The sequence below is a fragment of the Trachemys scripta genome, chromosome 8 (genome assembly GCF_013100865.1).
Source record: "Trachemys scripta elegans isolate TJP31775 chromosome 8, CAS_Tse_1.0, whole genome shotgun sequence".
In the NCBI taxonomy this organism is placed as follows: Eukaryota; Metazoa; Chordata; order Testudines; family Emydidae; genus Trachemys; species Trachemys scripta.
Genome location: NC_048305.1, coordinates 29,126,792 through 29,154,774, shown reverse-complemented (window position 1 = coordinate 29,154,774; position 27,983 = coordinate 29,126,792). Strand labels below are relative to the sequence as shown.

General features: G+C 40.9%; 1 protein-coding gene across 2 annotated transcripts in view; it reads left to right on the top strand.

Moving 5' to 3' along the window:
• SLIT3 (slit guidance ligand 3) overlaps positions 1-27,983 on the top strand; it is a 780,962-nt gene that overhangs the window by 575,253 nt on the left and 177,726 nt on the right. For both annotated transcript variants that reach the window (XM_034778698.1, XM_034778699.1), the window contains 2 exons: positions 15,990-16,140; positions 17,092-17,166. In XM_034778698.1, coding sequence (XP_034634589.1) covers positions 15,990-16,140; positions 17,092-17,166 — 226 coding nt within the window. The remainder of the gene's footprint in view (positions 1-15,989; positions 16,141-17,091; positions 17,167-27,983) is intronic.

Genomic DNA, 27,983 nt, shown 5'->3' with positions numbered 1-27,983 from the left:
ATTTACTGTACTTGTGACATGCTGTAGGAACAGGCAGAATTTCAGTGTAAGAAAATCTGTTGCTATGTATTCAGAAGAAAAATGACTGTCATTGATGAAATACTTTTCAGTGTTTTCTATAAAAATTACTATCATTTTTGTCCTCTCCCTCCCCACCCCCCGAAAAAACAGCATGATTAATTGTACTCCTGACAGTAAAAGACTGATGGCACTATAAGCTGATGTAGCATGAGAATGAATGGCAGCAGCCCAAAACAAGACATTGCTGCATTGTATGTCTCAGCAAACAGTATTCTCAGATAAACTGCCCTTTACTGATAAAATAAAAGAAGGATAACTTCATTTGCAATCAGACAGTCTTGTAGGCAGGGCTTAAAGCCTTTAAGTAATTTGAGTTGCAGAATCAAGTCATGCAGTTTAGAGCCAAATCTTAATTTATTAAATTATGGGGTGTTTGAGCCAGGGACTTGGTTTAGGCCAATCCCTGTAGCATAGTAACTAGTCATCAATATTCGCCTTTAAAGAAACTTGGAATGAGAATGGAGAAGTCATGGATATTTACAAAATAAAGAACGCTGTGAAGAAGTTAATGACTCTAAATCTATCCCAATCTGCCATTTTTATTTTACTCTATTAATAGGGCAAAGCAAATATCAAAATGTGTTACATGTTCCTATCCTATGCAGTGATACAGGCCATTGGAAAAAAGCTGAGACCATCAGATACAATTTTTGAAGGATAAGAGTTGAGAAGGGACAGCAATTCACCTAATGGTCTTGAGAGTAATGTTTTGTCTGGATTCCTCTGTTGTGTTCTTTCTTCAGTCCATCATGTTCTCAGTCCATCTGTTCCAGCCTTGCTTATCAATTCAATAATATCAAACACCCATGAGAAGGCATACCTCGAGCTTTCCTGGTGTGTGCTTCAGGGGAGGAGGACATGCAGTGTGCAGGCTCCAAAACATGGCTTTAAGTTGGTTGAAAACTAACACTATTGAAAAACTCAAGAGAGTTTTTGTCCTTGCCCTTGTTAGTAAAAGCTCCAAATGGCAATGAGAATCATAGTTCTTCTATTCATTTAAAATAGGGGCGGAAATTTTGAAGTACTATTCCATTAGATATTTTGATGAATCATTGTTTGTAAACTGATTCAGAGTGCATTCAAGGAGGCAGCATTAGAACGTAGCTTGTTCCTCTGTCTTAGAATGCAACAGAAAAATATAATTTTTCCACTTTTTATTTTTGAGGACTATGACATTATCTTGGGCTGTGCCACAACATGTCTTCAAACAGGGATGTAAAATTTGGGATCATTATGTATTTAAAGCAAAAACAGAGGTGTGCAATGCATATCTTTTCACAGGGACAGTCCTGCATCAGCACTGCTGTGATGAGGATACTTAGTGATCTGTCTGTTTATCTTTGCTGACTCAGGGATCCTTCTCATCTGCTTCTTGCATTTGTTGCTCAATGAAGGAATGGGAAAATAGTTTATGTTGTAAATCTACAGTTTATACCTTCCTGCTCAGAGATTACAAAATTAATTTCTCATGTAGGGCTACTGGTATTTTCATTTTATTTATGTTAGTCCCTTAATAAATTCCAAAGTAAATTTGCCTGAAATAAGCATGTCTTTCAGTCAAAAAAGTAGTCAATGTATTAATAATTTTTGAGGGGGGCGGGAGGGCAGCCCCATTTTAATACCCTGGCATGGTTCTTGAACTTGAGCGGTGTGGAGGATGCCAAGCTCTGTTGAAATCTGTGGGAGATGCATGTGCCCAGTCCTTCTCAGTACAAGACCCACAATTAGTTCACCTTCGGTGTACTTAGCATTATAGCAACTGGGGAAGAAATGGGCTCCATGTCATGGAGTTCCATCCCAGAAAGTCCACAAAACCCAACCCCAAAGATGTGCAGATTCTTCTTCCTTTGGATTCTCCAAGGTTTCACAAAAGTGTCTTTTCAGGGGGGATTTGAATGAGAAAAGGTGTGGTCATGTGGAATAGGAGGGGGGGTAAAAAGCAAGCTCTGGAGGTGACTCAGAAGTCATCTTGGGGCGAAAGAGGAAGATAATGGAGTTGTGGGAAGGGCTTGGGAGGAAAGATGAGACATCGAAGTTTTGCCCAGTGGAGTTTGAGACATCAGTATCTAGGAGTGGTGTCAGGACAGCATTTGGAGATATGTGGTTAGACGGAAGAGCATAGGCTCAGGCTTTGATAAGTAAACAATAAACTTTATACAAGACAGTAATTAATTTCTGGAGGCTTTTTTCTTGAGTTGGTACTTTCTTCTGCCTTCATTCCCTCCCTATTGCTTCATGCTAGTATTTGCAAAGGTAAATTCTATTCTCCTTGTGGACTGTTCCATCATCAAGGCAGCTCCCCCCGCTCCTCTCCCAGCCCAGTGGTGCAAGCTTTTACTGCCGGGTACCTGATGATGATGGAGCAGCAACATCTTCACAGGGTTATGAGTGTGTCAAGGAAAGAGATTCAGTGCAAGCTTCCTCCAATATGCTCATAAAGGGGGAATGTTGTGTCATTTTCAGTAGCAGCAATACAAGAGCATGATGGGATTTTCCTTCCTCAGCAGCATCTGCTCACTGTCAGCTAACGATACAGTGGACATTAGAGAGACAAAATGGGTGAGGTAATATCTTTTATTGGGCCAACTTTTGTTGGTGAAAGAGACAAGCTTTTGAGCTTACACAGAGTGCTTCTTCAGTGGGACATGTCAGTTCTATGTGACTGGAGGATCCCGTCCTCGGTAGGGAAAAAAAAAGCTCTTCTGCCTGGTAGCTTTTGACTAAGTTAAGCTTTGTTTTGTAAAGCAGCACTGGTCTTTAGGGGAATAAAAAGAATCCAGTATTAGGTTTTGCTGCCTCTGTGGTAGCTCACTGTCACTTCAAGAAATGTCAGAATCCTTGTTTACTCTGTATACAATGGCTATTTCACAGAGCTCTCCCTGCACTCAAGATTCCTATTTTGTTTGTATAGTGTGTGTGTGTATATATGTTTGCGTGCACGAGTGCCTGTATTTTATATATATGTCAGTTTCTTGTGCATTTGAAAACTGATGGAAGTTCTACCTGCTCAACTCTCCCCACTCCGCTTTTGATGATGGTTGAAGAATATTTGTTTCTAAGAGCACCAAATCACAAAAGCTTCCCCTCCTACAGTGTAGAAACATGAACTTCTTTCCCATTTGAAGTCCTAATAACTAAACCTGGCTCCTTAATTCCTCTTGCATTGGGCACTTGTGATTTTTAACTGATTTAATTAGCTGCTACAACACCAGATAGGTCTGTGCAAACCAAAAACAGGGTGAACTATTTAAGGACAATGAGCCATCTGCCAACACAAATCTATCCTTTCAAACTCCGCCTCCCAGTAATTCAATCCAATCAGAAGGCAGCAGCCCTGATACAAATGTTGAAAATGAAGACATAAGCACCTGTATGTTCAGGGACAGTTTCATATCTCTTCTATAACCCTTGTCATCAGACTAGAGAATGATGTATTTTATCAATAGCTGCATCAAAGGCTTCTAATAAAAGCTGTTCATGGTACCTGCAATTTGTCTTTCCCTGTCTTTGTATTTGTATTTGGGTTCTAAGCAACCATTTTGGTGGTAAACATGTTCAAACTTCTTGAACTGGAGCTCCAGACTAGAGCGTAGTCCCCATTATTTGTGATTGTGCTGGCCTTTCCCTGTACACCAGACTGAAACTTCACCCCTCTACATTGTGGGCCCAAGGCTGAGGTGCACACTGCATTTACTAAACCAAAAATCTCATGGCCTCAGGATTGGACCTTACATAGAGAACTCCATGAATGAAGAGATAGGGCTATTTAATGATGAGAGCAGAGCCTGGTAGTTGAACTTCTTTTTTCCAGTTGTGTTGCCAGCTTATTGATACACCTTAGACAAGTCGCTTAATTTTTCTGTGCCTTGGTTTCCCTAGAGTAAGTGGTTATAATTATTCCATATCTGCAGTGGAGTTGTATGCATGTATACTTTACATTATTTGAGATCTTTAGATGAAAGATGCAAAGTATTATTACACTGCTCTACAGTCAAAATGCTTCTGAAATAAATGTAGTCAAACTTTACTAATTCTGGGTCACTGAGAACAAAAATGATGCTTAAAATTGTTGATTGGCTCTAGTTTTCAAGATATGCTGTTGGGTCAGTATATACGACCCTTGACTTGGGAATGGCGGAGGATAAGTGAATTATAAAGGGAAGGGATCTCAATTTAAACCAGAAATGACTAAAATACATCTTTGACTGGATCTATGAATAAATCTATGACTGGGTTTGGACAGTACTGGCTTTTTAGGCAAAACAATGAATGATGCAATCTGAAGCTGGTATTGCGTCATACATGATATGAATTGCATCATGTTATTCCTAGAAGTCATGGATGATGCAATCATAACGAAGCTTACATCACTCTGCTGAACAAATTGCCCTGTATCAGCTCTAGAAATCATACAGTGTCGTGCTCTCTTATTTGTCAGTGTTTGATTTTGCAAAGGGATACATTTCTGTTTAGCCAAAGTGAGCAGAGATGCCTCGTACTTGTGTGAACAGTGCAGATAACTTCTGCTCTGTTTGTGGTGAAGTGACTTTTGCATCACAAAAGCGCAGTATAACCACTATGGTTAAGAAAGCCTATCACCTTTATTTTGGCTGCAAAATTGGAGATCAGGACAAGAGGTGGGCCCCACACATATGCTGCAACACTTGTGCAACAAATCTTCACCAGTGGTTGAACAGGAAAAGGAAATCTATGCCTTTTACAGTGCCAATGATTTGGAGAGAGCCAACAGATCATACCAGCAATTGTTACTTCTGCATGGTGCCTCCAGTTGGGAAAGGTGTGTCAAAGAAGAAAAAGTGGACTGTGCATTATCCAAACATTCCATCAGCTATACGCCCAGTACCCCACGGAGAAGGACTGCCAGTTCCTGATGCACCAGAATCATTCTCACTTGAGTCAGACGAGGAAGAGGAAGAGGATGAAACTTCTGGCCCTGAACCATCAATGTCACAGGACCCACATTTTCTCCCATCCTCCTCCTCTGAACCACACCTCATAACACAAGGTGAACTGAATGACCTTGTCAGGGATTTGGAACTACCCAAGAGTAAGGCAGAGCTGTTGGGCTCCAGACTACAGCAGTGGAATCTCCTGGCAGGTAATGTTAGGGTTTCCATGTTCTGTGACCGTCAAAAGGATCTTGTCCCATTCTTCTTCATGGAAGGTGATCTTGTAGCCTGCAACAACATCGATGGTGTGATGGCAGCCCTCAACATCGTTCACGATCCAGATGAGTGGAGACTGTTCATTGATTCATCAAAGATGAGTCTTAAAGCTGTTTTACTGCATAATGGCAATGTTTTGAAACCTGACAGCTGTTATGTTAGCCCATACTATGCTTTTGCCATCAATTCCAGTTGGTCATGCAGTCCATATGAAGGAAACCTATGACAACATGAAACAACTTTTGAGGTGCATAAACTATGACCAACATCAGTGGCAGCTTTGTGGCGATTTGAAGGTTGTTGCTCTCTTGCTTGGTCTGCAGACTGGATACACGAAGTACTGCTGTTTTCTCTGCGAATGGGATAGTCGTGCAAGAGATTCCCACTACATCAAGAAAGATTGGCCACTCCGACAGTCATTGGAGCCTGGGAGGAAAAGTGTTCAGCATCCATCACTTGTTGAATCAAGGAAGATTTTGTTACAACCCTTACACATCAAGCTGGGTCTGATGAAGAACTTTGTCATGGCCATTGACAAAACACCAGCAGCTTTCAAGTACCTCCGTGGAAAATTTCCAAGGTTAAGTAAAGCTAAGATAAAGGAAGGTGTCTTTGTTGGTCCTCAGATTCGTGAACTTCTTCGAGATGATGCATTTGACCATGCACTGCATGGCAAGGAAAAGACAGCATGGAAAGCCTTCCAGTTAGTGGCAATAAATTTTCTCGGAAACAACAAGGCAGACAACTACAGATTGTTGGTGGAAAACCTCCTCAAGGCATACAAAAGTCTTGGTTGCAACATGTCACTAAAGATACATTTTTTGCACTCTCATCTAGATTTTTTTCCACCGAACTGCGGAGCAGTGAGCGACGAGTACGGCGAGCGATTTCACCAGGACATTGCAACAATGGAGAAACACTATCAGGGCAAATGGAGCCCATCAATGCTTGCAGACTATTGCTGGACAGTGACAAGAGATGCCCCATTTAATGAATACAAGAGACAAGCCAAGAAGCACCGAGTAGACACTGAATAGGACTAAACTATGTACATAATAGTTTTTTGCCTTTTGTTTCATAATACATTTTATTTATATAAATAAATATAATAATTTTGCTGATTTTTAAAGTGTTACATAAACAGGACAGGTGAAATATTATCATGTAAAGCAACCATAAACACATGAAAAGACCTAGGTTTACAATTTATGATTAAAACTCTACTATCTACACAATATACATAGACATAAAATGTAAAAACTTAAATATCTTAGAAACAGTAGCCAATAAGTTGTTTTAATTGTCATATTTGAATTCAGCACATCAAAATACATAATAAATAGCACATTTTATTTCTGAAGCAGACGACTTCTCAAAAATTGTAGACCGGTGTTATTATTCCTTTAAATGTTTAAAACTTATGCAAGTTAAGTGAGTGTAATCAGCTGTTTTCTACATGAAATGTCTTATTTAAATGCTAGTAGTGGTTCCTATAACTTACAAATCACTATGATGCATCCTTTCCAAATTCTCCCATTTTCTTAGGCAAAGACGATCATTCACATACTGGATATTCATATTCCTGTAGTATTCAGCCCTGTCTCTTTTAATAAATGCAGATATCCCCATGCCCTAATCTGCCTAGTTACAGTATTGCAGTAACACCTGGTCAGGGATTTGCTGTCCAGCCTGCTCTTATCCTGCTGGCCTCCAGCAGCTCCTAGCTGGAGGTGGAGACTGAAACCTGACAGCTGTTATGTTAGCCCATACTATACTTGACACTAGTGGGGATTATCTGGAACTGAATAGGCTTCTCTGAAGCCTAGTCGCATTTGCAGAAAAACTTGCTTGAGGCCAAGCTCCTAGCACTTCTGCTTGCAAGAATTTTGCTTGAGCGGAGTCAGGGAGAGACATATGGAACAGTGCCATGTGATCTGGGCAGCTGAAAAGTAACATTTTGTTTTTGTTTTTAAGGTCAATTACATTTTATGTCTCCTGACCTCTTTTTTGAAAGAGACAGACAAAAGCTCAGCTGAAAATGCCCCCAGAGGTGTGAGAGCATAGTGAAGCTAGGGTGTTGCTTATTGTTGCTCATCACCAGGTTTGCTGGGACGAAAGCAGATGAGAAAGGGAATTAAAAGTTTTTGTCCAAGTGAGTGTTTGCCGTAATAGTATAGCTAAATAAATCTGTCTGAACAGAATTTTATTGGAGAACAGAAATGAGCAAATTGAATTTTGGATTTGATCATATTTATGAATATGAAGTCTTTGCACAATGGAACTGCATTTGCAAGCTTAGGTTTACATGACACTATGCATCTTACTTCCTTTGTTATCTAGCCACTTTGAAAGGGAGAGGAATATGACTTGGTATGGAATAATAAGAGCTCTTAATTTCCTTTCACTCCAAAAATATTCCAATTGAAGAAGACAGTTGATTTAACTATGACACCGATCTTACTATTTCATTTCTAGAAAAGCTATGGAAGCAATTCAGATCTCTATGTGTTTCTTTTTCCAGTCATTCCAGCTTCTCACTTGCTAACCCTGTGAGTGTCCCGGGATATATAAAAGATCTCCTACACTGCTTTGTTGATCTATACTATAGGCTTTCTTTCTCAAGGAAGCACAAGTCCATCTTAAAATATGTGATCTTGTTTGCCAGAGAATATAGTCCCCAAAAGAGGGTAAAATATGAAGGTGTCCAATTAAATGTTTACTTTAAGTCCTAATCTTCTGATGAAAGTAGAACATTTGACAGAAAGTAGACAACAGTTCATCAGCTGTCTGTAAAAATTACAAGCCAACACCCTCATTGGGAGTCTATGCAGAAAGGCACTGGACAGAAAAGGGATGGACACAGAGATACCCGTTACCCCTAGTGGATGGTACCTCCAGCTTGGGGATAAGTGCCACTGCCTCTGTTGCACTTGTTTTGTGGCTAAATTGAATGTCACTCACTGGAGCAGTGACTTTAGCACCTTTTAATGAGCACCAAAAGCCACTTAAATAGAAAAAATAAAAGCATGAGAGAGAGAGATTGGCATGTTAAGTAAAACAAGCCAGTTAAATAAAACAAATGCAGTAACATATGAGCCTGAAATAGATCAATAAATCTTCCGTCCAATTGTTCTGATATCTAAACAGTTTGCTGAGTAGATGCAATCTAATGACAGAGCTAAAAACAGTGAACCATATACAGCTCCTTTTCAAACTACAGATTCAACCATTGGTTTGAAATAACAGACCTCTGATTATCGCAGTTTGGAATCTCCTTTTACAGTAAATCATACAATTTTACTTTGATGTAACTTATATTTAACATTGTGCTTCTTGAGCTGGGCCAGTGGCAGGGGAAATTGTCTGGCAACTTTTCAGTGAATTGGCAACTAAATTTCAATTTCCCATGTCAGTCACCCCTTTTTAAACATTACTTTTTGCAAACATTTATATGAGTGATGTTTTGTTCATACAGAGGCTCATGGGAAATGAGTTTTGGGCCCAAACTGAAATTCATTTTTTGAAGCAGCAAAGTGTTTGGGACCAAAGTGCAAGCAATAAGCTTTCCTGCTTTCCCTTGTACATTTATCCCCAAAAGTGGCTGTTTACCTGCATATTTTTGCCACAGCTGCCATGAACAGAAATCCCAAAATTTAACTGCAAAGCAAGTGTAGTGGTGCTTTTGAGCTGCCTGTCCCTTTGTGTCTGAGGAGGACTTGAACTAGCCTTTGTGGTAAACTCCTTTCTCTTTACATTGCTACCCCTTGTTCATGGTGGTTCATGGCTAGAGCACATAGTTTTTTTAAAAAGAGAAATGCTTAATTAACACAACAGAGGGACACAGATTTGTTCAAATATTCCCCAAAGCTCTGCCCTGGTGATTTTAACATGCCCTGCTCCACAATGATTGAAACTGTGCACCCACATCAAAATTACTTTTTTTGTTTACAGGGACTCTGATGAATGTTGGATACATTGAATAAAGGCATTTGGTAGATAAGAAATATGTCTGCTCATTGCATAACAGAGTACCTGGGGGGGATTTTATTCCAAAAATCCAGGGCTTGAGTGGATGCAAGGTTAAACAGGAGGAGGAATAAGAGTATGGGACTGCATCCCACATAGCAATTACACTCAGTTATCATAGTTCCCAAGCAATTCACAGGTTGAAATTTGATCATATGATATATTAGTCAATTAATAAACAAAATTTATAAAAATTAAGGGATTTAACGATTACATGTATGGATCCATGGTGGACAAGAACTAATATTTAGCCAAATTTTAGCCATTGCTTACCCTATGGAAAACTACAGGTATTATGCTAAGAAGGAGAAATAGCAATAGACTCATTTATATTTTAAACTGCAATTGTTCTCTACTATGTCCTTGTTTTGAAGTGTGGTTTTAAAAAACAGGAATCAAGCAATGATTACTGCTGCTTATTATAACTCTCTTGTTAATATTCCCACTGTTGTGAGTGATCATTTGGGGGGACATACTCTGTCCTGAGGTCCCAAATCACAATTCCAATTGACTTCAGTGAGTTGTGTGCGAGCATCTGAAGCCAGAGTTTGGTCATCAGGCTGGAATCCTATTTTTACCAGTATGTGCTCTGGCATATGAAGTTGGCTTTTTGTACCTCCAAGCTGGCTTCTTTACTGGATCGTATAATAAAAACCAAAAAAAGTTGAGTATGCTTTACCACTGTATTTTCTGAAAGGAGTCACCAAAGAAGAGTAAGGGGGCCCAATAAATAGTAGCATAGATCAGGCATTTTATATAGGCGTTTTCCTAGCTCCACATGCTCACTGTACAGTCTATTGTGTACACCTACTGGATGCAGCCATTTGCAATCCTTTGGTAGTGTTTTCTGTTGCAGTAGTTCTGCCTTTAAAAACTTCTGGTCCCTGTTCTCTTATGCTCACAGATTGTCCTATACGGAGTGTTCTTGCAATTGTAGCATAAAATGATGACCTCTTGTACTCCAGCTCCTTTTTGCATGGGTGAAATGGACAGCAGCTCTCAGTGAAATCTCCAGCTTGTGCTTCTCCATGCTGCTTCCTCTCAACGCTCCTCTCTCTTTGGCACTGCCTAACACTGACTCTGACTGTTAATGGGGTTTTCCTTTGTGCTTGATCTAACCATGTGGTAGAACAATACAAATTGAACATGGTTCTGTCAAGCACCATGGAAGGCTGCATACTTTCCTGCCGCATGGCATGCTGGGATACTTCTGCTGTTTTCAGAAGCATCAAAAGGTGAGAGATTCCCTCATTCTCACAGGAAAAGATAAAAAGGTTATTTGTGTTCTATAAATAGACCCTCCTACAGCAGAGCAGCTGACTCCAGGTTTCGGGGTGATAGCCCCAGTGAACAGTAGTGTTTCAAAGTGATTTTTCAGAGGCCTGCATGCAGAATAACTGTCCCTAAATAACTCATTTGATTAATTGATATTAAAGTGGACACATTGGACATCTTGTTAATGAATTATGTTTGGCTCTGGCTTCAGTGATAATTCTAGTGAGATCAAAAATCATGTTAATTTAATTAGCTAGAGGTATCGTAATTTGAGTAATTATTTTTAGAGCTATTCCATGAACTATATTGCATGAACCACACCTTGGAATCACAGCTGAGGCAATGTTATGTGTAGTTATATGTCTACTACTTAATAGAATCTCAGGACTGAACTAACACTAGAAAGAAAGTACTTTGATAGAACATTTCAGGAGAGTCTCCATAGCTGTATGTCTACTGAAACGGAAAACATTTTCTAACATGAGGGTGATATTCTCTAATGGTTAGAGCAGAAGACTGCGAATGAGCATACTAGAGTTTTTTTCTTGATCTGATCCTTGACTGTGACCTTGAGCAAGTCACTTAACTTCTCTCTGCCTAAGTGTCCCTCTGTGTAAAATAGGGATAATGTCTACCTCTTATAAAGTACTTTGAGAGCCTCATGGAAGCTTAGTAGTAAGGTAGCACTATATTTTGTTTAGAAGCTTTACTGATAAATTGTGCTAACGTCAGAAACATTTTTGCTGCTGTTAAATTGTCTAAGCAGTTATTGGTAAGGATTGAAAACACTAGTATCAAATAACATTGAGAGATGCTGTAACATTTTGGGGTTCCGACAGGCCAGTAAGGAGTTCCGTCAACACCTGCCTTGCAACTCTGGCAGTCTTATATGCTATGCTGCTGTGCCTCACAGCCCTGACACCAACAGCCAGCAGACAAGCTTTCAGGGCACATCCTGGCTTCCACCACCCAGTTACTTTTTGTAGGGGAATTCAGCAACCCTTCCAGCCCCAAGTTTCCTCAAAACTATCTCCCCTGTAGTGCCCAGTCCCTCACGCTGGAACACTCATGAAACATTAAAAGTTTGCTGTTCCTTTAAAGAGACAGTACACAGTAGCCTGTTAGCTTAACACAATCTTCCCTTCAATCACAGCACTGAATTGATTCACAGTAAGTAAAACAAGTTTATAAAGTGATACCAAGTAGAAGTAATAAGGATAAAAATGGTTATAAAAAAACAAATGTGAAAATAAACTATTAAGGCTGGAACTCAACTGAAAAAACTGAGAATTTTGTTCAAAATTTTCTCACCATAGAAATTCTTCCAGCATGGCTGGCTATTCCTTAGCCAGGATCCAATCGCAGGGCCCAAAGCGCCTGGTTTTCTTTGTCTCCTTAGATGAAGGATGACTATGGGGTTCTCGCCCCTTTTTATAGTCTAATAAACCTTTGAAATGTATTCTTTGAAAAGTAAGCCTAGGCAAAGTTTCTTTCCCTGTTGAGGTACAGGCGCCGTGCTGTCTTCTCCCTTGCTTGTTAGCTTTGTTCACCTTATATGTAAAATACCTTCATTGGCTCTGCCTGATGACCAGGCTGGTCAGACAAGCAAATACACACTTCTTTGTCTAGGACAGGCTGAGCTTATGCATTGCTTGCCAATTGTAAGAACATGATTCTAGCACATATTTATCCCTCTTTGTTCATACCCCACACAATGATTTTCTTAACCAGCGTGTTACCAGCTTGTTTATGATACCTTACATGACTTCTTTTAGATACAGATTATGACAGCAGTGAGTTGGGGCAATGAATACATCAGGCCTGACAAGAGTTGCTGTGAATTAATGAATCACCAGGCTCTGGCTATTTTTTCCAGTAAACCCGGAGATAGTGTTATCTAGTGGTTTGTTTAAGAAATGGTGTCAGGATTCCAGGTTTGGTTTTGTTGTGTTCTCTGCCACTCTGACTTTCGTTAAAGCACTTAGAACTACATTTTCAGTTTCGTACACTAATTTTGGGTGGTCAATTTGAAACACCTATGTCAAAATTTTAACTAAATGAGTGCTTAAAATGGCATCCAGGTGCTTATATGTGGCCTGATTTCCCAGAAGTACTGAGCACGCACTGGGAGCTGTTGGGTGTCTGGTATTTCAGAATTTAAGTAAGAACTCATTTAAAAAAAAAAGTCCTTGGCCATAGAACTTTAATTTCTCAGTTTGAGGACCAGAAAAAAGGCACTCCAACTTAATGGACAGTCTCGAAAATTTTGTGCTTAACTTTGTCACAGTTTACCCTTTTGTGAGATAGGAAAAACCTGTATCTGCCGTAGGACATTTTGTTGCTTTATCAGCTGTTTGTTGTAACAGTGCTTTTGATATTATTAGGTAAAAATTCTATAACAGTAATGGGCACTTCAGTTTAATGCAGTTCCCCAATTTCTGTCTTTGGCAACTCCTTTTTAGAGACAACTTAATTTTTCAATTAATGTTTCAAGTAATGTTTCAATACTGGAAATTACCTTAAAGTTTCATATCATGTTTTACATTCAGGCTAGCTTCACAGATCTTCCAACTGAAATGGTATAAAAATATGAGTTAATGGTTAGTCTGAAACAAAATCTTTTTCACTTCTTCTGTAGCTCTTCTCCATGGTTCACTAAGGTTAATTTTTAGAATAGAGGAAGTAGTATTTGCACATGATCTCTAACTGTGCTTTTTAAATCATACCATATCCACCTAAACCTCTGAGGTAATATGCTGATAAAATATTGCATGTAGAGATGGGGATACACATTTAACTAGTTCTGCAAGCAGATGGCTGCATTTCACATTAGTTTCCCTGATGGGAATAACTTAATAGAGCAGCCACCTGTCCAAGTGATCTCAAGGCTCTAGTCAAATAGTAAATTTTATCTAATCTTTGGCAGCTGATTCCTGTTGTCTTTCAGCCTAATGGATGACTTTGACTACTTGACGAGGATGTGTGTGTTATTTATCACTTTGACTCCATGCTTATACAGATAACTCTTCTTTAAATCTTTTTTTAAACCCTTTGCTTCCTTTCTCTCCTGCTGAGTTCTGAAGGGTTTTCACCTGTTCCAAGCATGCAGGTGGTGAACTGGTGCCCCGGCTAGATGAGTTTCTAATGGTTGATGCAGCGTAGGTATGAGAGATGTACACAGCGGGAGAATTGGAATTTGAAGTTGCAAAATCATGTGGTAAATTTCTTTCTATTAGCTTTTCCAAGAAGGTTGAGAAAAATATGTCTAGATCCCTCAAATATTACATCCCTCAAAAAATATATGCTCCTTTCTACCTTTTTTCCTAGGTTTTCCACTCCATCACCAATCTCTCATTTGCCCACAGAACACTGGATATATGTCCAAAGTATACAGAATGCCTAAATAAACAGTTACTCGCCACCACATTATTTCATTCACAATTATTCTTTCAAGGAATGGATTTATAATGAAAGGTACAAGTGAATGTTTCAGAGGTTAAATTTGATATATTCTCAAACCCGTTTCTGGTCACTACTTAATTCCTGGGAACTGCTCAATGTGGGTGGTGTAACAACAATTCTGAAGTTCTAATGGATTCAGATGTAGAGTGCTGTCCATCGTATGCAGTAGTGTTCACCTGTCACCATTTTAACTTGTGCCCCAGTTATGGGACTTTCAGGAGAGAGTTGGCTGTTATTGCTGAAAATGATAGAATTTAAGTATTTTTGTAGTAGGTATTTTTAAAACACATTAAAAGATACAATGGGATATTGCTGCCTAATGTTTTAAGTGATTTTAAATGAATAAGGAAGTGTTGAGCACAAACGTTTTCAGTTTTAAATATCTCCAAGATCTGTTTCCAGTGCCTTCAGGCTGAAAACAACAGCCAGATCAGACCTTAAATTAATTTAGTTTCTCAACAGAATGATGACGTGTCTTTTTGCAGAGCATTCATCACCCTGGTATCTGTACTATACAAAGCAGCATGTTACCTGCTTTCCTTTCTGCACTGTAGTTTTAACCATTGTGTTATAAATTAAATGCAAGTCTCTCTATGGGACTTTAACCTGCTGGTCTGATGATCAAAGTGCTAGAACTTTGGAGCTACCAGATTTCACTGGATTCCTCTGGTAAGGTGATATGTAACAGGAATTAATCAAATAATGGTACCATTGGATGATTCATTTCTTCTTCTTTCGGATAGCAATCATAGAACAAGTAGTAGTGTTTTTATCAGCCTCAACAGGGAAACTAGAATAAAAATGACATCAACTCTCAGAAGGCCTATTTCAGCTTGGGTTTTAGTTTTTATTATTTTTTTCAGAGTTCTTTAAAAACGAGCTTGTTCAAATCACTCTGAAAAAGGTATTGCCTGTTTGAATTAGTGCTTTTCAACTAAGTGTTTTTTGGCAGTGACAAAGACCTTTTACAATTACAACTGGCTTTTGGGAACCCTCGACAAGTTAAAAATATGGTTTTGGTTGTTATGAGCATTTGAGTATAACAAATGTTTCCAAAGAAGTTTTTGGTGGTTCCATAATGAAATATGAAGAGAGCAGGCAAGTATTGCATGACTAGATCTGTCCTGGCAACCCTTGGATTTACATACACGTTTATTAATACTTTTGGCTCCAGAAGCATAGAGATCAAGTTTCAAACCCTTTATTATTAATAAAAAAAGCTGAAAAGTACTGAGTAGTTCATTGAACCTAATTGGAAAAGCATTTCATTAGAATGGGTCAAAAGCCTTGTCAAAGAGGTCTGGCAATTACAATATAATGGCATGTTGGAGAGTGATTCTCTCTAAGTACAGTATGTCCTTACCTTGATTAAAATGAACATGATTTAAACTGCTGTTATTTTCAACTGCTTTTTGTTTAATGTAGTTAGTCAAGATATCTAATTGTTGCAAAATTGACCAGACTCACGTATGCTAGGTTAATAGCTAGTAAAAGAATCCTTTCTGAACACCCTTGTTTAAAATGACTCCTTCACTTGAACACACCATCTTTCTTGCTGACATCATTATTGCACCCTGATGCAAGAGTGAAGTGCACATGGGCAAACCTGACTGCATCGAGGCTGTATGTGTGCAGGCCTGTGGATGGATCCCAAAGGGATAGTTAGACAAGATTAAGAAAAAGATGTTTTCAAAGGGAGGCCTATAAGACTATGAAATAATCTCCCAAGGGAAGAAGGAAAGAGGCAGGAGCCCATCCTCTCAAGTCATTTGAAAAAAGAGCTGGACAAAACACCTTGGAATGTAATGCAGGGAGCAGCTCTGCACTGGCTGGGGCAGTCTGGGGGGGGAGTGAATGGGGGTGATGGAGAAGGAACTGAGGGGTCTCCTTTCAATCTCTGATTTCTGTGATTGTTAATTATCAGGCTGTTTACCTGGATACATTTCCATTTCCCTGCAGGTTCAGAGGATTACAGAAGTAAGTTCACTGGGGATTGCTTCATGGACCTTGTCTGTCCTGAAAAGTGTCGCTGCGAAGGAACAATTGTAGACTGTTCCAATCAAAAACTCACCCGCTTACCGAGTCACCTTCCTGAATATGCTACCGATCTGTAAGTGGCACGCCCTCCAGAGGTGGTTATGGTGAATGCTGACATTCTGAACATCCTTTGCACATTTTTCCTCTCTCTTTTTTTTTTTTACTGCTTGTTCATTGGATCTTTCAAAATGCAATGCTGCTAATTTAAAAAAAAAGGGTATTCCTTTGGCCTAAATCTTTGTGTAAGGCTGTGAAACAGTTCATTCATTCCACCTTAGAACTGTCTGCACACATTAAACTGCGAAGTGATTCTGTATATAAAAGAGCTAATATGTTCTATGTATGCTTTCTACTTTTGGGGATCCTTTCAGATGAAAGGCAAATTATCCAATTTAATGGAGTATAAGACAATATTGGAGATAACATAGTATCTTCAGGATTTGGTCCTCTTATAGTGCTTATGTCCTCTTTAAATCTTTCCATGTATTTAAGGTATTTTATTTATTTCGACTTAATACAAAGAAAAGAAAAGATGCTGAACCACATCTGAATCCTTTGGTGCATACATAGTAAAGCATGCACACAACAAAATTAAATTAAATTTAACCAGGTACAAATTCAATCAGGGCAATATAGCCTCCCACTCAAGTCCTCTGCCCTTCCTAATAGCCCTTGCTAATGAATGGTCTTTGCAGTACTTCTCAGGATCAACAGGCATGGGCTATTTTAGACCCAAACATGGGAAGCAAATTTCAGATCTAAGGGGACATATAGATAATTCTCTGCAAGCCACTCCCTCTCATTTGCATAGAACTTTCTATACAGTTACTTTTATATGTTTTTTGTCTATAACGCCTTCTGTTGTATGGAGCTCAAATAAGTGGTAGATAGAGGGTTGGCAGGAAAGTAGGGTGAGATCCTTCTTTTTGTTTAACAAAGGTCATAATTTTCTGGGTAGCAATCTTAGAGACACATCTACAGAGATCCACGAAGCATTAAGTGCCTTTCTGTTTGTTCCCACCAGCCGTCTAAATGACAATGATATCTCAGTTCTAGAAGCTACTGGAGTCTTCAAGAAACTGCCCAGCCTAAGGAAAATGTAAGTTCAAGTTCCTGTCTCATAAGTAACTATATGTAATATAATCCCTGCTACCTTGTACTGGGAGAAAGGGGAAGAGTCCCATTTAGACGGTCCCATACTGCAATAGTAGAATGTCCTGTATTTTTTCCATTTAAATTTAAGTGAATTTAGTGGATAAGGTGTCAAATTGACAGCCCTGGAAGGCAAAGTCCTCAGTTTAGCCACAGACTAGTTACGGGACAGGCAATGGCACCACATGCTTCCCATGTTGTCCCAAGTACTTCAACCATAACTTCCGAAGATACGTTTGCAGGGTGGCAGTAGCTGTGTTGATCCCATGTGAGAGAGACAAGGTGGGTGAGGTAATATATTTTATTGGACCACCTTCTGTTGGTGGAAGAATAGCTTTTGAGTTCTACAAGCTCTGTGGAGTTTGAAAGCTTGTCTCTGTCACCAATAGAAGTTGGTCCAATAAAAGATATTACCTCATCCACCTTATCTTTCCCAAGATATGACCCATAGAGGCTGAAAGGAGTTCAGCCTTCATGCCAATTCTGTACTCTGCCTCTTACCTGAGACTGCCAACAAGGTATTAATTAGTCTGTTGATTTTTGTCATGTGGACACATGTCCACTCACAACTTCTAAGACCTCGCTGTATTTCACATAGGCCACCAAGCAGCATGGTAGTATCAGATATTCTACACACAAAATATTGTAATGGGAAGTAAATGAGAGCAACTTCTTGCGTTCACTAATCTTCTGTAGAGTAAAAAAAGCTGCTGCCTTTGAGGTGCATGGTTCTGTAGCCCTTTATCAGCTGTATGCATCATTATGTCCCTATGGAGTGTGCATATTTGAATAAGTCATATTTTGGGAGATTCAGTAATATGAGATCTCTCCTGATAAATATTCTGCTGCAAGTATTAATGGCTTCAAATATACGCATTGGAGCTCTATTATAAAAGGATTTTTATGGGCTCTATTTAAATTTATCTTAGAAAGTGGCTCTTATCAGACCTTATTATTGAACTCTCTTGCCCTCACCCAAATCCCATCCACAGTTTCTGCTGAGCAAAATTACATCGGTCAGTCAAACCAAGTTTGGGAAAACCAACTAACCACACTTGCTCTCCCTAGCACACATTCTTTACACTTCCACATGTTACTAAACATCTGGAATCTCCCAGCAGATTCAAGTCATGCAAGATCTCAGGATCTGACACACAAGCCTGGCGTGGATTGTTTTTGTCAATTTGAAGGCCGCCAAAGTTTCAGATGCTGTTTATTTTAGATCCTGCATCTCAGAGCTGAAAGAGAACATGGGAGTTAGTCATATCTGTAAGCCTAGAACACCGTGAAAGATACCATGAAGAGGGCATGTTGGTGCTTTTTAGTAAATGTTGGTGATATTTTCACAAAGCCCTGTTGCCTGTAGAGGTCATAGTGTGTAGTTACATACAGTAAATAGCACTACAAAAATATATAAGTATATACAACCGCAAAAAAAATATCTCACGTGATCATGTTTTAGTTGGAAATAAGAGATGTGATACTTGGGATCATTTCTTTGATTTCATTTGACACTTAAAATAGACTGGTTTCAGAGTAGCAGCCGTGTTAGTCTGTATCCACAAAAAGAACAGGAGTACTTGTGGCACCTTAGAGACTAACAAATTTATTAGAGCATAAGCTTTCGTGGGCTACAGCCCACTTCTTCGCATGCATATAGAATGGAACATACATTGAGGAGATATATATACACACTGATTGAGCAGCTGTCCGTCTTGTGCCTATAGATCTATAAGGAGTTGGGGCATTTTGACAAGGCAGCATTGCTGTTCATAAATGCAGCATGAAACAGCCATGTGTTTTAAGAGTTTGTTTCCTGTGAAGCAATAAATCTTCAGTGCTTTATTCTTGGCAGAAGATAAGAATCTAAGATTACAGGTGCAGTTCAGATGTCCGGATTTGGGCAATGAAAGGTCTGGCAAGGAGAGGTAATTGTGCCCTGAAGTTCATAATAAAGCGTTGCCTCATATAGATTTTCAATAGCAGCCTCCAACCAGAGAATTCTCTAGCCATGCTGGTTAGCTGGGCTTCATTTTTTCCTGCCCTACCTGAAGACCCTTTAGTAAAAGGTTTCAGAGTAGCAGCCGTGTTAGTCTGTATCCGCAAAAAGAAGAACAGGAGTACTTGTGGCACGTCTCTAAGGTGCCACAAGTACTCCTGTTCTTCTTTTTAGTAAAAGGGTTGTCCCACATGATATGCTGAGATTTTAGAAAAAGGTATTGGAGAACATTGACTTCTTTAAAACAGTTTAAGCTAGTTTTCCTGAAAAGCATGCATCAAACTTGATTATGCCACCACTTACCATTGTTTGAAACCCTATAGACACATACTTTCATAAAATGGCTTTAGAAGCATCTGTAAAGCAATTGAGCCACCAGAAAAATAGCTCCCCTGTATGTCATTGCTTGCTCTTTACCAAATGCCCTTTTACCAAGTGATAGGCTGCTTCAGTGAGTAGTACAAGGGGTTTACTTAGCAGTGTCTGCCAGGGAGACACTGGTGGATGGGGTTGCCGACGGTTCTGACTCTAACAGCTGCTTTTTGTGTATGGCAGGGAACATGATGGAAAAGATGTTGGTTAAGCCTTACAGCCACCTATTGCTGCCACTTTTTATATAAAAGAGGCAAGAGAATTGGATCAAGCCCCCTTTTTTTCAGTGTGGATGTGGAATGCAGACTGATTTCACCACCATTTTAGGGACATCATTGAGAGGGTCTTTACCACATTCATTTCTAAGCACCACATGACAGGTGTTACATGTGTCGTGGGCTTTTCTATGCCACTCATCACTGTAGTATCTGAGTGCTTCACAAACAATGAATTTACTTTCACAACACCCCTGTGAGATGATGCGGGGGGGAAGGGATTACTCTTCTCCCCATTTTACAGATGGGGAACTGAAGGACAGGGAGATTAAAATCAGAAGTTCCCACTCATTTTGGATGCCAAATTTGAGACACCTGGGACTCAGTTTTTCAGAATACTTAGCATTATGTAGCACATTTTTTATGTTCAAAGCACAGCTCTCATTGACTTCAGTTGCTCAGCACTTCTACAGCTCAGACCCCAGGGACTCAGGTCAGTCACCCAGAAAATAAAGCCCACACAATTAGTGACCATCTGTGAGAAGTGATTTGCTTAATATCACCTAGGAACTCTTTGTCAGAGGCTGGACTAGACTCCAGTTCTTCGGGGCCACATTCAACTGCCTTCGCCATGAAACTGTCCTTCCTCTTCCTGCAATCCCCTGCCTCATTCACTACACACCTTCCAACGTCTGCAACAAATGAGGCTGAGGGCTTACACACAACAGCCTCCTTTACTACATCACCCCCTTGTATCCAGTCTCCACTCACCAGGTCCGCATCCAGTGTGTCCCTTTCCCCACCATGGTCTCCAGTCATGCCCACCCTGGCCCAAAATCCTTCCTCAGGCTCCTCAGCTTATCTGTTTCCCTTCTCCTAGCTCCTTGTCCCAGTCTCCTTGCCCAGCCAGTCCCAGTCTCCCCCACACCCCAACTTTCAGTCCAAGTTTCCTTCTCTCAACCCCTGCCATTCCTAGTCAACCCCTGCCACTCTAAGGTTACCCCCAACAGAGGTTGTCCCCTCTGTGTTCAAATCATGCAGATTCCTTCTCCACGCCAAGCAGAGGAGGCATTGAAAGCACAGGAGAGAGTCAGTCTACCTGCTCAAAGTCCAGGTGCTTGGACCCAGACCCTTCTCTGGCATAGCTCACCGCTGACCAGAGCTGCAATTGCAGGGTAAGTCCTGCTCAGCCTTGGGCTGGAGCATGCCCATTATGGACCGAATTTTGGGGGACTTTAACTGCTAAAATCTTAAGACTCTTGGCAGCATATGCCACCTGCAGTTTTTCATAGGCTTATAACTTGGCCAGATTTGGGGAGATTTTCACAGGAATGGCATAAAGAGCGTCTCTGTGAACTTGTCTACATGTGGTTTGATGTGTAGGGTAGATGTAGCTACGCACCGCAGTGAAAGGCAAGCTGCATCCAGACACCATCCGAGCAAGCTTGTGCTTGGTGCGGCAGATTCTACAGGGTGGCATGGCCGCTTTTTGTTTGTTTGTTTGTTTTGTTCGCCGATCCGGCCGCCTGAAGTGGGCAGCGGCGCGGAGGAGGAGAGCGCCCTGCTGGGAGTGGGCTGCATGCTCTGTCTGCCCCAGCTGGTGCCAGGTCTGTAGCAAGCCCGGCAGGGTAGCCCGCGTTCTTCCCTCCCGCCGACCGGAGCAGCACGGATCCCTCCCAGCAGGCGGTGCGGCGGTCGGGGCTGCATGGTGAGCGCCCCGCTGAAGCCCTGGCCGCCCCCCTTCTTTCTCCCCCTGCTTCCTACCCCTCCCCCCCCACTAGCCGGGGCACGTCTGCAGCGCAGGGAGTCCCCCTGCACCCTGGCTCCGGCTGCCCGCAGGGTTTTTTTCCCCCTGGTTTGCTGCTCCAGCCACTCTGCAGGTTTTTTTGTTTTTTTTTCCCGGTTCACCGCTCCGGCCACGCCGCAGGTTTTTTTTTTTTGCTTTGCCATTCTGGCTGCCCTGATTTTTTTTTTTTTTTTGCTTCGGGCAGCAAAAAAGCCAGAGCCAGCCCTGGCTGCATCCATACTCACGGTGGTGCGTAGCTAAATGCGGTATGAAAGACTCCAGCGGGTGAGGCAGCAGGGAAAAGTTCTGGCCAGAGCCTTTCCCAGCTGCCTGAATCTTTCACTACAGAGGGGCCAGAATTTGAAAACGTTATTAGCAACTGAAAACAGAGTCTTATAATGGCACGTGACAGGCAAGGTTCATAAGCAACAGCCTGGCCTATAATATACAATTACATACAGTGGTTAAAATAATTTGAAAATATTCCTTCTAGGCTGACTCTTAATGTATGAAATTACAGCCTAGGATTAAATTGATTTTACATGTTATAGGGCTGCAAATGAAATTAAATCCTTGGTACAGAAACTCTAAAGGTCACTACCCCATAATATCAAGTTAGGCAGCCTTTTATTTAGAAATTAAACCCACTAAAATGAACTTGCTGATTTTTAAAAGGGTAAAAATTCTGTGCCTATCAATTTTTTCCTGATTAACTTCAGTAATTAACTATATAATCCCATATATAGGGTGGAACGGTCTATAGCAGTGGTTCCCAAACTTATTCCGCCGCTTGTGCAGGGAAAGCCCCTGGCGTGCCACGCTGGTTTATGTACCCGACGCGTCCGCAGGTTCGACCGATCGCAGCTCCCACTGACTGCTGTTCACTGCTCCAGGCCAACGGGAGCTGCTGGAAGCGGCGGCCAGTATGTCCCTCGGCCCGCGCCGCTTCCAGCAGCTCCCATTGGCCTGGAGCAGTGAACCACGGCCAGTGGGAGCCGCGATCGGCTGAACCTGCGGAAGCGGCAGGTAAACAAACTGGCCCAGCCCACCAGGGGCTTTCCCTGCACAAGCGGCAGAACAAGTTTGGGAACCACTGGTCTATAGTATTAGCAGAATGCTAGACATACCTATATTTTATACTGTCTCAGACCACAGCAATTCTCTTGGTTTCCTAGCTGACGCTGCAGAGTGGATGGAAAACAGAAGCTGGAATCTCAGGAATAATTGCTTATGGGTAGGGGAAATGACTATAGAATCATTTGATCGGTGGCTTCCCTGGTTCCAAGTGTGCCAATAGGGTTTGCAATGTGAGGTCATTTTTGAACATAGAATCTCAGATGTCACCCATGGCCAAGAGTGGCTTTTCTCCTTTAAAATATTCCTAAATTGCCATCCTTTCTTCAAAACACTGACCTTGCCCTGGCAACCCATGTCTTCATTACCTCTACCAAGGGTTACTGTAATGGACTTTATTTGGTGCTCACCAGATCGATAGGCAGATATTGAGCGTGTTGTGGAATCTAGCAGCCTGAGTGCACCTGAGTTTTTCCTTTATTTCCTCAATCTGCACTATCTGGTCACTGAGTGGATTGCAGTGTTTATTCTAGTAATTAAAGCCTTAAAGAGCAGTCCTACTCTGAAAACAACTCACTCTATCATCAGTTTTGTGAGTTCTATCTTCACTGTGGCCCAGTGATCCCAAATCAAAATTGCTCAGTTGTCTTCAGTATGGCTCAAATGCTAAAAAAGGCCTTTCCTCCATAAGAATGACCAATGTGCTTTTGTACTCAAACCCTCTTCTCCAACCAACTTAAAAAAAATTATAAAACCCTTGGGGAAAGAATCAACCTAAGAAACCAAGAAAAAGCAATTGAAATAGTTAAAAAATTAACTCCTAACACAAGCAGCATTTTTACCCTGAAACAGGAGAAGTTCCAGAGACTCCATAAATTCCACTAGGGACTGTGCTGTTATTGATTTTATGTGGAAAGTGCTTACATACTACAGTGATGACTAGCAGGATAAAACCCTAAAAGAGAATTTAACCCAGCAATTAGCACTGGATAAACAATTCTGTTGATGAATGACACAGAATAGAATCCATCTTCTTTTCCCATAGCTATGTTAACTCTGCATAAGCAATGGGTATAACACCATTATAAACTTTAGCCACTAATGTAAACAGATAAGACTCTGAGCAGTAGCCCTCTAAAAATGGCACCTGTATAACGTAATAGATCTGCACTCTGTGTGTTCAGAGACACACTTTGATATAGGCCCAGTCTTCCAAGAGACTCCTTTTTTCCTCCTCTGCCAAGATGTGGGTGTCGGTTTAAACTTTACCAGCAAGTACAAGTTAGAGAGCAAAGTCTTTAACGATGACCAGGCTTTGTAGGTGTTCCCCTTTGATTCATGCCTGTGCACATTAAGTGCTTACAGACATGCCTCAGGACCCATTTCCTTTTCAGCTGTCCATGCGTTTTTGGTGGATTTTATTGCGTGGTAGCAATGGGATGTCAGCGGTTATCACTATTATATAAAAACAGCCAAATTAACCAGAGCTCTGTAGATGCAGAACATTGATCCTGCTAGTCTTTGTGCATTGTGCCTGACTATTGCACCCCAGCACAAGTGCTGGTGGAGGCTACCTGTGAACAGAAATGAGATTTAGAGCCCTAGGTTTAGTATACAGCAGTGGTAATTAATGGTATCAAGCCCATTGTGATCCTTCTCTCATATGCACAAGTGCAAAGCTTAAAAATAAAAGAGACAGGGTGTAGGCAGAGAATGGATGTGTCTGTGGAGTCATGGCCTGAAGTGATTTTCATAGTAAAGAAGCCTTTATCCATGCCTCGCTCCTGCAACTGCGAGACAGGATTAAGCTGGCAGCTACACAGTGGACACTCATTAATGCTGGGTTCCACTGTGCTCCCTGTTCCCCTCATTTTTAACCTTACATGTAACACTATGCACCAGGGTTGTGCTGGATAAAACACTCATAATACTGGATGGTAAAGTGACTCTTACCTTTAACAATAACAAAGGAAATCCCCCCTCAAGCTATGTGAGGTACATTTATGCACCCCATTTCCACAGTATCTGAGCACCTCACAATCTTTGTGTATTTATGCCCATTTGAACGCCCATAGTACAGCGCGGTAGCCTAACCTATTTGTATGGGGAGGCAATGGCAGCAGCTTTCTCCCCTAGAAATGGCACATGTGCGGGCAGTTTTCACTTTGGAGCCTTTGTCTGTTCTGTCAATATGCCATGTATTTAAATGGTCCCAAAGGATTCATTGACCCGTGGATCTGGGAATCAAATGTGACAAATTTTTAAGAAGTCTCTCGGTACTAATTTACATGATAGCTCATCATGGATACAACAAAGCCATTACAGGGTCTATCTAATAAAGCTGTGCTGCATGCATGTTTGAAAAAGACCCCAGTTATTATACTCCCATTCTGAAGTGGATGCATGGGGGAATGAATCTTAAACTTTCTAGAGCTGTCACAGATATTTATAAGGGGGTGGGGGATGTAAGTCAGAGCCAATATAGGCACAGGAAAGTGGACGGTGACTTTTCTGAGGTCAGTCACATGTCGATGTCAGAGCTGGGAACAGAACTCTTAACCTGCAACCTGATGTTCTAGCCACAAAGCCACATTCTCTCCTGGAAACTAGGTTTCAGACTTTGAAATCCAATTCACAGTGGTTTTTTTTTTTTTTTTTTTTTAAAGAAAGAAGGGTGCTGGATTGTTTGGACTCAAGGATTTTTATTTTAAGTCCAGGCTATATAATGGCAAAGGTGGTGAGTGGAACTGGTGTGGAATTTTTTGACTAAATGGTTTTTCGTCAGAAAATGCTGACTTGTCAAATTCAAAACTTTTTGCAGGAAGAGATTGGCTTGATGAAACTTTCACTGAGAGAGGTTTCCTCAGGTCCAGGGTGGAATTTCTGGTCACAACAAGAGAGAAAGAAGCAAAGGCCCTAGGATAGCCTGGTGGCTAAGGCGTTCACCTGGGATGTAGAAGACCAGGGTTCACAAGTCTTTGCTACAAATGAAGAAGAACTGGGATTTGAACTGGGGCACTCACATCCCGGATGAGTACAGTAACCCCCAGGCTATTGGCTCATATGGCCGTGTGTCTCTCTCGCTCTAATATTTGTGACGTTTCTGAAGGTCTCGGTTTCCTCCCACTGTGGAACAGAGAAGATTTTCTGAAATTTCAAATATTTTTGTGGGATGGGAAAATTATTTCCTGTCCAGCTCTAGTGGTGGGTAAGCCTACCCTTTGGTTTTCTGTGTCTCTGAACTAGCCTGAATTATGGTTCTCTGGGTCTCTGAAACTTCCTTTGCTCTGAATTAGGATGATAGGACTCTGAGCCCCTCATGTCTAGGTAATACAGGATCAAATCTAGTTGAGGTTGGTGGTAACCAAAAGTTAATAATTGGGGTATGTCAAGGAGTTGGAGGGCTGACTCCAGAAGATAGATATTCATGTCTCTGAACTGCCTGTGCCCCACCAGCAGTCCCAGCAAAAGGACCAATGGGCATAGAGCCAGGAGGAGAGGCTGTATGGAAGGGTCAAGGTGCACCAGTAGAGCTGCCTGAGGAAACTTATACTACTGCCACTTGTAGTATGACACGCTCACCAGATAGAGATTAGCCCAGCATCATTCGCCCCCAACAAATTCACTTAAAAGAAAACGTATGTATTTCTGTAAAACAAATCCAGAGTAACAGATGGAAAATAGGATTGAGCTGGAAGGCTGCCAAGACTGATCTAATATTATTTCAAAGCACTTGTTTCAAGTATGATTTGGGATGGAATCTCAGCATTCCTGAAGGACACGGCTTGTAATGTTTGAAATAGTAAAAGTCTGCTGTGAAGTCAGAGTTTTTTTTCAGAAGTTTATTCCAGATGGAAACATGCCATTTTCACTATGAATTTACATTGTCACCTCTGAAAATGGTAACCTGTTTTTTGTCCAAATTATAAGACAAGAATAGTTAAAGTTTTACTGATTTTTTTTCTCACCATTTTGCCATCAGGGATAATCTTTTTAGGCTGCTTGAATGTGAAAAGCCACTTATTTCCAAGGTCTAGGATTCTAGTAAATCTTTCAAAATTTCAATCAGACTTTAGGAACGCCTACACATAATGATAGATATTTGTACAGGACAGTTGCTGTCAGCTACCCATCTCTTTTTTTATAGTCTAATGAAGAGGAAATGGGTTCAGGAAGAAAAATAAGGGAACCCATCTTGGTGAGTTGTCTACTTTGACTATGATCCCAGTGGCATTGCAGAACAGTCTTGTCTCCATTTACTGTTGTAAGCCTGGTCTTTCCTCACCTCTACTGTTTGGTTTAGCTTGTACTATTTAATATTGAATTTTAAGATTTTCAGGGCAGGGGATATATTTTTGTCTATTCTGTAAAACACCTACCATGTTTTTGGACACTTAAAAACTAGTAATATACTGCTGGTGAAAAGAGCAGAGTTCAACAATCCAGGTGGTTGAAGTCCCATTTCTACTCTGTGACTCTGTTGACAGTGAAAGGTGCAAGCTTTGACACAGTGTCAACTAATATGCCTTATTCCTGACTTGATTGGTGTGTCCAATTTGTAGGTGAGAAGCTAAGGCCTTCCCCAGTCTCTGGCCAGCCTACTGAGTGTGTTTGGTTTTTGCAACATGAGTATATGTCCTCTAGGAAGTGGATTACAACCACTCTTACATGGATGACCAAACAGCCTTCAGATAGTAATGAAACCTAATCACTACAAGTGCAGGTTGGATTATTAATGGTGAACTACAGGTCAAAGGTGTTGTATGAATTACCAGTCAGAGAACAAAACTGCAAATATGCATCACTCCATGGTCACCACCAGGAAAAGGGAGTCATTGTGAGCAATAGCGGAAGTAACATAATGTATGGATTCAAAACAGACACAAAAGAGATACTGAGCTATAAACTTTCATCAGACAACAGTTCAGCCCCAAATTAAATTCATATGTCATAATATGCATACTAGGCTGGCTTTGACACTGAACATAAACTCTTGTCTTCACATCATGGATGAAAGTACAAAGCACAAGAAACTTTTTGAAATCCACCCCCTCTCCCCAAAAGTATATATATTTTCGTGATTTTTTTCTGCCTTATAGTTGGCATTCTTTCCCCTCCTTGCTGGCTGCAGAACGCACAAGAGGTGATGGGTCACATGCTGTATGGCCCAGTATCTGACAGTTTTTCAGGAGACATAAACCAGCTTACCAGAGTTTACCACATGAAACCCATCTCCAGTCTACAAAGTTCCTTTCATTCAGGGACAAGTTCTGCAAAGAGCAAGCCCCACAGTGTTTGTTTGCATCTAAGGCCAGAAT